The sequence below is a fragment of the Lontra canadensis genome, unplaced genomic scaffold, assembly GCF_010015895.1.
Source record: "Lontra canadensis isolate GAN:19392208 unplaced genomic scaffold, GSC_riverotter_1.0 scaffold103, whole genome shotgun sequence".
NCBI classification, from domain to species: Eukaryota; Metazoa; Chordata; class Mammalia; order Carnivora; family Mustelidae; genus Lontra; species Lontra canadensis.
Genome location: NW_022631097.1, coordinates 896,622 through 910,159, shown reverse-complemented (window position 1 = coordinate 910,159; position 13,538 = coordinate 896,622). Strand labels below are relative to the sequence as shown.

The 13,538-nt window shown below is 39.5% G+C and overlaps 2 protein-coding genes across 2 annotated transcripts in view; both read left to right on the top strand.

Moving 5' to 3' along the window:
- Positions 1 to 2,705, top strand: part of ZMYM5 (zinc finger MYM-type containing 5) — a 69,994-nt gene extending 67,289 nt beyond the window's left edge. The window contains exon 8 of the mRNA XM_032838300.1: positions 2,093 to 2,705. Coding sequence (XP_032694191.1) covers positions 2,093 to 2,125 — 33 coding nt within the window. The 3' untranslated portion in view covers positions 2,126 to 2,705. The remainder of the gene's footprint in view (positions 1 to 2,092) is intronic.
- Positions 2,706 to 4,343: 1,638 nt separating this feature from the next.
- Positions 4,344 to 13,538, top strand: part of PSPC1 (paraspeckle component 1) — a 71,170-nt gene continuing 61,975 nt past the window's right edge. The window contains exons 1-2 of the mRNA XM_032838211.1: positions 4,344 to 4,787; positions 11,395 to 11,696. Coding sequence (XP_032694102.1) covers positions 4,422 to 4,787; positions 11,395 to 11,696 — 668 coding nt within the window. The 5' untranslated portion in view covers positions 4,344 to 4,421. The remainder of the gene's footprint in view (positions 4,788 to 11,394; positions 11,697 to 13,538) is intronic.

Here is a 13,538-nt window from a genome sequence, read left to right as displayed (position 1 = left end):
ATTTATAACTGCCAAACTTGGAAACAACCAAGATGTCCTTCAGTAAGTGAATGGATAAATTGACTGTGGTACATCCAGACAATGGAATATTATTCAATATTACAAAGAAATGAGCTACTGAGCCATGAAAAGACAGAGGAATCTTAAATACATATTACTAAGTGAAAGAAGGCAGTCTAAAAAGGCTACACACGATATGATTCCAATTATATGACATTCTAGAAAAGGTAAAACTATGGAGACAATAAAAACTTCAGCGATCTCCAGAGGTTGGTTGGGGAGAGGGAGGAATAGGAGGGGCACAGAGGAGTTTTAGGGCAACGAAAGTACTCTCTATGGGGCGTCTAGGTGGCTCAGTCGGTAAAGTGTCTGACTTTGTTCAGGTCATGATCTCAGGGTCCTGGGATTGAGCCCTGACTGGGCTCCCCACTCAGAGGGGAGTCTGCTTTCCCTCTTCCTCTCCCTTTGCCCCTCCCCCTGGTCCTGCTCTCTCTGTCTCTTTCAAATCAATTAAGAGAAAGCACTCTGTGTAATACTGTAATGGTGGATACATGTCACCATAAATTTTTCCAGACCCATAGAATACACACTACTGAGTGAAACCTATTGGACTCTGTGTGATCATGATGTGTCAATATAGGTTCATCAACTGTAACAGATGTATCATTTTTGTGGGTTATGTATATAATGGGGAAAACTGTGCATATGTAGGAGCAGGAAGTATATGGGAAATTTCTGTACCTTCCTTTTAATTTTGCTGTGAATCTAAAACTGCTCTAAAAAATGAAGTTTAGGGGCACCGGGGTGGCTCAGTGGGTTTAAGCCTCTGCCTTTGGCTCAGGTCATGATCCCAGGGTCCTGGGATCGAGCCCCGCATCGGGCATTGGGCTCTCTGCTCAGCAGGGAGCCTGTTCCCCAACCTTCCCCCCACCTGCCTGCCTCTCTGTCTACTTGTGATCCCTGTCAAATAAATAAATAAAATCTTTTAAAAAAGTAAAAAATGAAGTTTAAAAGTGACAACAATAGGGACTCCTGGGTGGCTCAGTCGGTTAGGATCTGTATTAGACTCAGGTCATGATTCCAGGGTCCTGGTATTGAGTCCCTCATTGGGCTCCTTGCTCAGTAGGGAGCCTGGTTTTCCCTCTGCCTGCTGTTCCCCCCGCTTTTGTGCTCTCTCTCTGCCCTCTCTCTGACAGATAAATAAAATCTTTAAAAAAATAAACAAAAACAAAAGTGACAACAATAAGAAATTGTTATGAAGATTAATGAGTTATTAAGTATAACACAATTGAAATAATGCCTGGCAGGTTTTGCTTTGTCACAGCTGGGAGTGGGGTGCTACTGGCATCTAGGTGGTAGGAGCCAGTCACACTTCTAAACATCTACTCACAACAAATAATTATTTGGTACAAAATGCAAATAGTGTTGAGCTTTAGAAAAGATGCTCTAATGCTTCTGAGGTACAATGATGTGGATGGCCTGACCTAGGGAATTAATATAGCTAAAGAAAAGAGAAGGACTTCAACTTGTGGCTCTCTAACATACTAAAGATTCCTAAGAAAGATATAATGACTGAGGAGTGGCCATTGAGGTGTAAGAACATGAGAAGAAGATGATAGTACAGAGGACAGAACAGTGTTTCCAGAAGATATGAGAAAAGTGACCAATAATAACACTTAAGGTATCAGAATATTTTCCAAAGATTATACTGTAATCATTTATTATGCACAATAACTCTGTTAAGTAGGTATTATTACCAAATTATATATGGTGAAACTCAGGCACGGGTCTACAATGTCAAATGGGGCTGAGAAGTCTGAGATTTGACTGTTGCACCTGGTAAAGTAGAGGCTGTCACCATTGTGCCAAGAGAGGTTTCAGAGGAATACAATGTGGGGACAGACATCTGATTAATGTGGCTTAAGGAGATATCAAATTAGCAAATAGAGACAAAATATAGACAATTCTGCTTTCTCTGTTTCTATCTTTCTAGTAAAGAAATAGCTAAAGGATAACATAGGTCTAGAAAGGGTTTTTTTCGTTCTTTTTTTTTAAGGTGACAGTTTTATCAGCAGTTTGTTTTCTTTTGCAGATGGACACAGTTGAATACAGATCAAGTGGCTGATTACTTGAGAAGGTGACTAGATAACTGCAGAAGCAAAGTGCTTGGAAAGAAGATGCTATCCCATGGGTTGGCCTTCCAGGGGATCACTGGCAATTCATTCTTGTTACAGGAAGGAAGGCTACATATGAAATTAGGTTAGTTGATTTGGTGCTGATTGAGTGAGGCAATTTTATTCTGATTGTGCCTTTTTCTTCAGCAAAGTTAATAAAAATTGACAATATTGGCTATGCATTCATATGCATTCCTACCTCACATTTGTGGTTGTAAATTTAAAGAGTGGTGAAAAGTTATTATGGGGGGGATGGGAGAGTAAAGAAGAGGGAGAGCGGGAAAGGGAGCATAAGCTCATGTTTATGTTGGCATGAGAATTTTGGAGCTGGGATTTTTGCTGAAGTAGAGGGGATATGTTCTCCAGCTTGTAAGGGATCCTTGAGAATGTCTGTACCTCATCCTTAAATCCAGTGACACATGGGAGGTAGGAAAAAGGTCCACTTTTAGGGAGGGCTGTTGGGGAAGCAATCTTCAGAGGAAAATCATATTCCAGTTAAAGCAGGAAGGTGAAGATGTTCAGAGAAAAAAATAGGGGATTTTGCTGATTACAGAGAGTGAGTTTCCAAGCACTCAATAGGTGGCTTTGGAGCAACTGAGAGGGGTGTGGGGAATTGAGTTAGACTCAGGAATTTATAGACCTACACGGAGATTAGAGTCTGGGTGATTAGAATTTGGATGGCCAACTAAGGTAAATAGGGATTAGTCTCGATGGTATTTTATTTTTAAATTTTTGAATAGTTAAAAATTTTTTAGGGGCACCTGGGTGGCTCAGTGGATTAGGGCCTCTGCCTTTGGCTCCGGTCGTGGTCCCCGGGTCCTGGGATAGAGCCCCGCATCCGGCTCTCTGCTCGGCGGGGAGCCTGCTTCCCCCTCTCTCTCTGCCTGCCTCTCTGCCTACTTGTGATCTGTATTTGTCGAATAAATAAAATCTTTGAAAAAAATTTTTAAGGCATAATTTACATACAGTAATACTGACCCTTTTAGTTTACCAAGTTTTGACAAACACATACAATTGTGTAGCCACCACCTCATTCAGAATATAGTTTCATCATTCCAAAAATTTCCCTGTGTCCCTGTGTAATCACCCCCCACCTCCAGCTCCTGGCAACCGCTGATCTGTGTTCTGTAGTGCATTCCTTTTTATTGCTGAGCATATTCCATTATATGAATGTCACGCTGTTTACCTATCACTAGTTTGGACATTTGGATTGTTTCAGTTCTTGTTGATTACAAATAAAGCCCCTATAAACAGTTGCATGTAGTTTTTTGTGTGAATACAAGTTTTCATTTCACTTGGATAATTAGAAGTGGGATTGCTCTTCTTAAGTGAGCATATGTTTAACCTCATGAGAAACTACTGAAATGTTTTGCAGAGTGAATTCATTTCTTTTTAACACTCACTGGAATGCCTGCCCATGTCCCAGGAGACGTACTGAGCGGAACTGAGTAGTTTGGCGGACACTGCATGACTCACAAATCTTAAAATATTTGCAGTCTGACCCTTTACAGAAAATATTTGCTAGCCCTTGTTATGGAGTATGGTCTATAGGAGTTCAGAATTTCATAAGCAATTTCATGGAGTCCTTCTCTGAGGCGAATAATCAACAGTATAATTATTTTATAGAATGGATAGTTTTATCAGTAAGTATAATAAAAATCTTGCTGTTGACGGACAGAAATAAATGTTTTGAGGTGCTTCAATCACCGAGAAATATCTTCTTATTCAATGCCCTGCGTAAAATTTGCAAGTTTTCGTTTTTCCATAGTCATTGAGAATTGAGCTGGGTATCTAAAAGAATATGGATATTCCCCAGATCATTGTGTTTTCACACACTGGTGCACATATAACAATTTTTCCCATAAGTGCAACCCAACAGTCAGCTAATTTAGAAGGGTGGGAAACCGCATTTAGCGCAGCCCAGGAGGTGGTTTGCATCTGCACCTCATATAATATTGTGCTCATGCGCATGTTGGCCTGCAATAATGCGCAGGCGCGTTGGCTCCGGCGTCGGCCTTTGCGGAGGGGCGGGACTTACAGCCGGCGTCTCTTCTTGTAACTGCGGCTGGTGGCAGCGCCATTTTGAACGTGCAGCTACCGTGGCGGTGATCCTGACCAGGCAGGACAGCGCGCTAAGCGATCTGTCTTCTCTGACTTTTTCCTTCTATATTCCGTATTTGTACGTATATACAGAGATACAGCTATAGCTCTAGAATTATATCCGGTATCTGAATTGAACTCACTAAGATGATGTTAAGGGGAAACCTGAAGCAAGTACGCATTGAGAAAAACCCGGCCCGCCTTCGAGCTCTTGAGTCTGCCGCAGGCGAGAGCGAGCCATCGGCCGCCATGGCCCTCGCGCTGGCGGGGGAGCAGGCTCCACCTGCCCCGGTGGCTCCGGAGGACCACCCCGATGAAGAGATGGGATTCACCATTGACATCAAGAGCTTCCTCAAGCCGGGCGAAAAGACGTACACGCAACGCTGCCGCCTCTTCGTGGGGAACCTGCCCACAGATATCACGGAAGAGGACTTCAAGAGGCTCTTCGAGCGCTACGGCGAGCCCAGTGAGGTCTTCATCAATCGGGACCGTGGCTTCGGTTTCATCCGTTTGGTGAGTGTAGTGCCTGGCTGGCGGGGCTATGAGGGGAAGGGGGCGTGAAGGGAGGCCTCTGTGAGGAGCCGGGCGCCGCGGGCAGTCGTCCACGTTCTTCAGCTGCGGTGGAGAAAGCTCTTGTCCCAGCTGAGGCCTGTGCTATGGCCTGTGAAAATCGCGGCGCCTCGCGTCCTTGTTTTTCCCGCCGCGTTGGATTGTTCTCTCACCCAGGGAAGCGTTTTAGCCCGGAATTTCCGATTAGTGGGCTCGGTTTGCCGTCGCTTTTTGGTTGCTGTTGCCAACGTTTTCTGCTCCGCGCGCGTCCGGCTTCGCTTGCCCGGCGCTACATAGGCTACGGCTAACCCGGCCCAGTTTGGGGTTCTAGTTCTGATTCTCACAAGGGTCAGGAACGTTTTGGGGTGAGACTTCTTCCAGGCAGAATTGTGTTGTAAGCGAAATAGATAATGAATTTGGAACGGAAGCTTCGTCTTAACCAGAAATTTCATTGGGCATGGAGGACCAACTAGCGGACTCGCTTCTTAAAAAATTTCCAAATCATTTCCTTGGTTGCAACCAGACTTGGGTGCGTTTAACGGTAAACCATGTTTCTCACCTTACCTCAGCGCAGCCCACCTTTAACTGCTTCGTTCTTAAACTCTGCAATATTGGGACGGTGTTGAATTGTTAACGTATCTAATGTAGGGTGCTCTCTTCCCAAACATTCTGGACGTTTCCACGTGTTGGGGGGGGTATGAATTATATACTATTTTATATTTTACGTGCACATTTTAATGCTAAAAGAGCATGCATTTTACTTTATAGTTTTAGCCTTAAAACTTTTCCAATAACATGCAAAATTTGTGCCTCCCTTAGATTTTTTTTTTTTAATTAAGGGTGGGGTTTACTTTTGCAGGTCAAAATATCTACTTTATTTGGTTTTCCCATGTGCTTTGTGGTGAATTCCATCAGTGTCAGTTATATAGCTTTATTGTAATTCGTATTTAGATGCTGGATTTTTTTTCCAACAAAATATTTTTCTTGGAGACATTTTTACACAAAGACTTATGTCGTATTGCCTTTCTAGTTTGACCCTCAAATTTTATGTGCATGGCAGTTTGTGGAAGCTTTATTACTGGAGTTTTAACATTCAAAATCGGGTTCTCTTCGTGATTGGCCAAGGCAAAGTTTTAACATGTAGATAGAATTGATTGTAATTTAATAGCATTGTATTTTTTAGGGAGAACATTTGAACTTTTTTTTTTTTTTTTTTAAAGATTTTATTTATTTATTTGACAGAGAGCTAGAGAGCACAAGTAGGCAGAGGGAGAGGGAGAAGCAGTTTTTCCGCTGCGCTGGAAGCGCGACATTGAGCTGGATCCCAGGACCCTGGGACCATAACCTGAGCCAAAAGCAGCGGCTTAACCGACTGAGCCACCCAGGTGCCCCTGAACATTTAAAATCTAAACGGTTTCAAGAGAAGGGTAAATCTTCATAGGGCATTATTAATAAGACCGGGAAATTTCCTTAAAATTGAAGTTAAGTAATCAGTACATTTTGAACATGAAATTATAAATATCTTTTGGATATTAGAGACACTGTCATTTGGTAAAATTATTTTTGATACAATTACAAAAGTTATCTTAAAGGAATTTAGGTTTCTACAATGAAATATTTTAGGCAGTTTTTAGTAAACTTTCCAAAAAGATGTTACTTAACATTTTCATAATCTTTTTAGCCTCCAGCACCTTGTTGGTCTGTTTTAAAGTTGACATTCTGGAGAAAGAATGGTAGGCCTGGATTTCCTTTTGTTTTGGAAGCCTTACACTTAAAAAATAAGCCAGTAGTAAACATTTTGACATGAAAGAATCTTCTGTCTTTAAAGCTACTAATAATCCTTTTTTTCCTTTAGTGTATTAGCCCTGCCCGATAGAACTTCTGCAGTGATGGAAATGCTATGTGTATGTGCTGTCCAGTGTAGTAGTTACTAGCCACATGTGACTGTTGAGCACTTGAAATGTGGCAGTTGTGCTGGAGAATTTAAACTTTAAATTTTATTTATTCTTAAATAGCCACATGTGGCTAATGGATATTTGCTTTTAGTTTCTTGAAAAAGAATAAAAAGTCTATGGGATTATGAAATGGGGAGGTGAGGACTGCTCTTGTCTGCTTCTTCGGGATACGCTCCTCCAAACGTATCATGCGGTATTTTTTGTGTAGGCATGTTAAAAATAAGTCATTGGGAAATGAGAATTTAGCTTACAAGGTTTGACTTTATGGATAACTTTACTGTTTAATTTGAGCTCTATGATTAACAGGTACATTTAAAAGCCTTAAACATTTCTGAGCGATTATGTATCTTTTTCTACTTAGGGAAATCATAGTGTATACCTGATTTGAATATAAGTAATGGTGTAGTGGCTCTAGTGTGTGGTGATGGTGTAGTGGCCCTATAATAGTGGTGTAATTTTATTTGATTTATATTTTTAGGTATTTTTTTTACTTGTTCAGCAATTAATCTTTAAAATTAAATTTTCTTACATTGGTGGTTGTATTTTTTTGGTTGATTGATGAGGTGAGACAATATTTTGGAGATGGTGCAGGGTCAGCATTGCTAGAATGTAACCGTGAGGAAAAAGAATTGAAGTGGCATTTCCTCATATGGTCCTAATCCATATTATGAATCCACGGTACATTAGGGTTGAAATTGTTTATTTTAGATACATTTTGTGGAATTTTAGACCCAAAAAATTCTTTTTTAGGATTTGACTGGTTACTGACATTAGATTCGCTAAACTGAGAAGTTGTAGTGCATTTTTAAAAAAATTTGTTTATTTAAGTGATCTCTACACCCAGTGAGGGGTTCGAACTGTGGACCCTGACTGAGATTAAGAGCCACATGCTTCTCAGACTGGCTCTGCCAGGAGTCCCAGTGGTGCATTTTAAAGATAGTTTAATGTAGTTAAAACTGGTTATTAGTTTGACCTGAACTCTGTTTCTGCTTTTATCTCCTCCCTCCCCTACTTTTAGTTTAGTACTAAAACCAGATTTCTGGAGTGGTGATTCACAAAAGTGTGGGTCCTTTCCAGCAGATTCATCTCTCTCTAGTGCACTTACATTATTTTCCCTATCATTCATGCTAGCAATGCTGACCTTAGACCCAAAAATCGTTAACTGGGATTTGTTAGAAATGCAAATTCTGATACCCTACCCTAGATTAGATCTACTGAATCAAGTTGTGGGGTTGGGACCCAACAATCTTGTTTTTGTTTTTGTTTTCCTTTTAAATATTTTATTTATTTATTTATTTGACAGACAGAGATCACAGGTAGGCACAGAGGCAGGCAGAGAGAGGGGGGGAAGCAGGCTGCCTGCTGAGCAGAGAGCCTGATGCGGGGATAAGGGGATGTACGGTCTCTGTGGGTCTCAATTCCAAGACCCTGAGATCATGACCTGAGCTGAAGGCAGAGGCCTCAACCCACTGAGCCACCCAGGCGCCCCAACAGTCTTGCGTTTTAATTAGCCCTCCATGTTATTCTTATACTTGCTAAGATTTGAGAACCACTATTGTAAATAAAGAGTTAAAAATCTACTGAATTTACATTAATTTAGCCACTGGGGACTAAACCCTCTCCCCTTGGGTTTGTTTTTAATAATGAAATGCTGTGTACTTCTTACAGAATGTCAAATACTAGAGAAGATGTTGTAGAATCTCCTTACTGGCCTGTCCAGCATATAATTTCAAGTGCTCTTTTAGTTCAGGGAAGTTTTCTTATTACAGTTTTAATTCCAGTGAAAGGTTGTCCCCTAACACATTAAATGTAATGACTGTTAAACTTTTTTATGGTTTTTCCATATCAAACCGTACTGTACACATTTTGCTGTGATTTGAGGTTTTCATTTAATATCTCTTTGACATCTTCTCATATCATTAGATTGATTTTTAATGACCATATTGTATTTCACAGTATGAGTGGACTGCCAGTTACCCAGCCAACTTTCTGTTGATTGACTTGAAGACTATTTCCATTTTGCATCAGTGGATTTCTTTGTACTTATTAATTTAGTACTGTTGGCAGTGGTCAATTTTAATCACTAGCAAACAGTAAAAAGATCTGGTCTTTGGAAAGAGCCTTTTGAAAGGGTCCAGTGGACATCATGAGATCCTAATTCAAGCAATCTCTATCTTGGGGTAGTCAGTTTCTTGTTATTTTTTATATTCCTTTTACGTTGAAAACCTGTAATTTTACTTTTTATGCAAAGTGATGCTGGGACACTAGCTGGAAGGAGGAATCTACAGTGTATTGGTAGTATGAATTATGTATAGATCTGGGGGTGAGTTACTTCAACCTGCTTGCTAGGCTTATTTCCCCATATGTGAAGAGGGAATATTAACAACACACTTTGTAAGGTTGTTGAGGATAATGGAAGCTAATTGTGTAGGTGTGTATTTATATACATATTTATGTATATTTATATGAAATAATGAATGGCTAGCATATAGTACCTATTTAGTAAAATTTACCTTGTTATCATTATTCTGCAGTATGAAGTAAAGAAATCTTTGGTTTCATTTCAAACACATAATTTTAATTGATTTTACAGATAACTTTAGTACACATTTATAGCAGTGGTTCTTAAATGGGGTGGTTTTGTTTCCCGGGGGACATTTGACAGTGTCTGGAGACATTTTTCATTGTCAAAAGTGGGGGTTGTTCTACTGGCTTAAACCTCCTATAATGCACAGGACAGCTCCCCACAACAAGAATTATCTTGTCCATAATGTCAAGAGTGCTGAAGGTGAGAAATCCTGATGTAGAATTATTTAATGAAAAGTATAAATTTTGAAGAAGGATTATGGCTTTGAAATTCATGACCGCATAAACATTTTATTTGGCCCGAAAGTAATTTAATTCATTGCTAACTGTAAAAAAAATTACTTGATTTAAGATAAAAATTGGGACTTCCTGCTTCTCTTGGGGAAATAATATATGATGTTGTGAATATACTTGACTGAATCTGAGCAGGAGATGCCCTCTGGAAGCACTTTTCAGTTTTATTTATTTTATTTATTTATTATTATTATTATTATTATTTTAAGTCTGGGAACCCAGGTTTTTTTTTTTTTTAAAGATTTTATTTATTTATTTGACAGACAGAAATCACAAGTAGGCAGAGAAGCAGGCAGAGAGAGGAGGAAGCAGGCTCCCTGCTGAGCAGAGAGCATGATGCGGTGCTCGATCTCAGGACCCTGGGATCACGACCTGATCTGAAGGCAGAGCTTTAACTCACTGAGCCACCCAGGTGCCCCTAAAAAATTTTTTAAGAGTAATTTCTATTTTGTTTATTTACTTTTTAATTATTTTTTTTAAAGTTTTTATTTACTTACTTGAGAGAGTAGTGGGAGTGGAGCAGAGGGAGAGGGAGAAGCAGACGCCCCAGTGAGCAGGGAGCCTGTCGCTGGGCTTGATTCTAGGACATTGGGATCATGACTTGAGCCGAAGGCAGATGCTTAACTGACTGAGCCATCCAGGTGCCCCTGAAATTTTTTTTTAAGTAATCTCTATACCCAAGGTGTGGCTTGAACTTAAAACCCGGAGATCAAGTCACATGCCCTACTGACTTAGCTGGTTAGGCCCCCCAAGAGTAATTTTTAGAAAGAGCTATTTTGAAAATCTGTGAAAAGGTTAGATTTATTTATCTTTGTAAAATTAGTTCTGTAGATAGATTTTTGCATAAATGCAGTAATTTAAAGCTGTCATTAATATTTTAGGTATTGAATAAGGAGCTATTGTGACGTTAAGACTTTTTTCATAAGACAATATATTTGTTCTCTTACAGATGCATATAAAACTTCTTTCAGTTCTCTCTGGAGAGTTCTCACAACACAAAGAAAAAGAACATACCTATATTGAACTTCCAGTTTGTTGATTATGTTTAGATGTCTATATTCTATACCAGCTTTGAATTCTTCAAGAAGGAAGTTCCCTAGTGGTTTCAGCAATGAATGTATTTTCTAGTTTATATAAATGCACGTGCACTTGATTTTTCTCTATAATGGGGAGAACACATGGCCCATGAATGTACACGTTTGCTTCTCTCAATATAATGGAGAAATGTGTAGTCCATGAAAGTATTTCAGAAGTGGTTATTAACATCTGATAGGAGTTTTTATAGATGATATAAGAAAGAAATAAAAAGGAAAGGGGATTTTCTGGCATTGGAGGGGTGAGATGTTTTATTAAGATGTAAATACAAAAACATGGAGTATATGGGAAATTATTCTGTTTTCAGTAATAGCTTCCAGTAACGGGTGCTTGGTCTCAAAAAGTAATTATTTTCTTTTAATATATGTAGGAGATTTAAAAAAGATTGCTTCAAATATTTAATAGCTGGTAATTTCTGAATAGATAATCTTTTAGTGATGACTTGGGACATTGGGGTATTTAAACATACTTATTTTTGAATAATTAGTACAATGCATGTGATACCAAAATCAAATGACACAAAAACAAAGTGACCCTATCTGCCATTTCCAAAAGCTACCCAGCTCTTCTCCCTAGAAACCGCTATTTAAAATTATTTGTGTTACTATCATCTTTAAAAAGTGATTTTTCCTCCTAAAAAGGAATCCAGAACACTGGCTGAAATTGCAAAAGCAGAGCTGGATGGCACCATTTTGAAGAGCAGACCTCTCCGAATTCGTTTTGCTACACATGGAGCAGCCCTAACTGTCAAGAACCTTTCGCCGGTTGTTTCCAATGAGCTGCTAGAGCAAGCATTTTCCCAGTTTGGTCCTGTAGAGAAAGCCGTTGTGGTTGTGGATGATCGTGGTAGAGCTACAGGAAAAGGTTTTGTAGAATTTGCAGCAAAACCTCCTGCACGAAAGGCTCTGGAAAGATGTGGTGATGGGGCGTTCTTGCTAACAACGTAAGTTTTAAACATCTCATCATCCTTCTGTACAGTTGCAAATGGGCTTCTCTCTGTTCTGAACTTCTGTCTTTCCTTGTACAGTTCATACTGTTTTGGCATATGGGTAAGTAGGTGTTGAATAAATATTCACTGAATATAAATAAGGAATTTTTGTGTATCTCCAGGAGGCAGGAGTCATACTTCAGACTTCAGTGTATTGATTCATACTTGAATCTTAGAAAAGTTTTCTTTTACGATTTTCATTCAGCTGACTGTATCTATTATATGCAAAGGAAAATTTTATATTTAAATAATGGATGAGTGACATTATAATCAACTTTATAAATGCTTTTTTTTTTAAGTTTTAGCGGAACTGGATTTGTTATGTATTATTAGGTTGTTTACAGAATTTCTGGAAATTCAAGAGAATCGAGCTTTGATGCTATGGTTTCAGCAGAAATACAGCTAAAAGTAATGCCCAACCTCTTCATGAGATTGATAAATGCATAATTTTCATGAATTAAAATGCACCCAATTTTATGTTATTTTACTTTATTTTTTTGAAGACTTTATTTGACAGAGAGAACACAATTAGGCAGAGGGGCAGGCAGAGGGAGAGGGAGAAGCAGGCTCTCCGCAGCGCAGGGAGCCTTACCTGGGGCTCGATCCCAAGATCCTGGGATCATGACCTGAGCTGAAGGCAGCCGTTTAACTGACTGAGCCACCCAGATGCCCCAAAATGTACCCAATTTTGTTTTTTTTTAAGATTTTATTTAATTTGACAGAGATCACAAGCAGGCAGAGAGGTAGGCAGAGAGAGAGGAGGAGGCAGGCTCCCTGCTGAGCAGAGAGCCCAATGCGGGGCTCAATCCTAGGACCCTGGGATCATGATCTGAGCTGAAGGCAGAGGCTTGACCCACTGAGCCACCCAGGCGCCCCTGCACCCAATTTTAAATATAAAACGCAATGAGTTTCAACAAGTGAATGTACTATGTAACTTAGAATCACAGTCAAGTAGAGAACATTTTCATCATCCAAAAAAGTTCCTTTATGTTCTCTTGCAGTTATTCTCCACCCCTTAACCCTGTCCTACATAGCTACTCATCTTTCTGCACTCCTGTAAATTAGTTTTGTCTTTTCTAGTTATTTCATATAAATGAAATAGTACATACTCTTTTGTGTTCCTTCCTTCTTTTCTTTTTTTAAGATTTTATTTATTTATTTGAAAGAGAGAGAGAGCATGAGCAGGGCAGAGGGAGAGGGACAGGCAGACTCCTAGCTGAGCAGGTAGCCTGACTTGGGGCTTGATCCCAGGACTCTGGGATCATGACCTGAGTTGAAGGCAGACACTTAATTGACTGAGCCACCAAGGCGCCACCTGTTTGATTTCTTTTGCTTAGGATAATATTTATGCGATTTCATCCATACTATTGTATCAGTATTTTGTTCCTTTTTATGGCTGAGTTTTATTCTGTTATGTGGACATAATCATAGTTTGGCCAGTGATCTAAGGGTCGGTCAGTGTTCAAGTTGTTTCTAACTGTTGGCAATTTTGAATAAAGGTTTACACAAATGAACATTTGTGTAAAGTCTTCTTGTAAACATGTTTTCATGTGGCTTGGGTAATGTTTAGGGGTAAATAGCTGAATTTTCAACTTTATAAGAAACTGCCACATTATGTTCCAAAATGGTTGTACTGTTTCACATTTCTACCAGCAATGAGTGGGAGAGAGTTCTAGGTTAGTTGTTCCATACCTTCACCAACACTTGATATTTTTAGTCTTTTGGATATTCTAGCGAGTATGGGAACTTCTTGTGGTTAGTTTAAACTTTTATTTTACTAACTACTAATGATTAGCA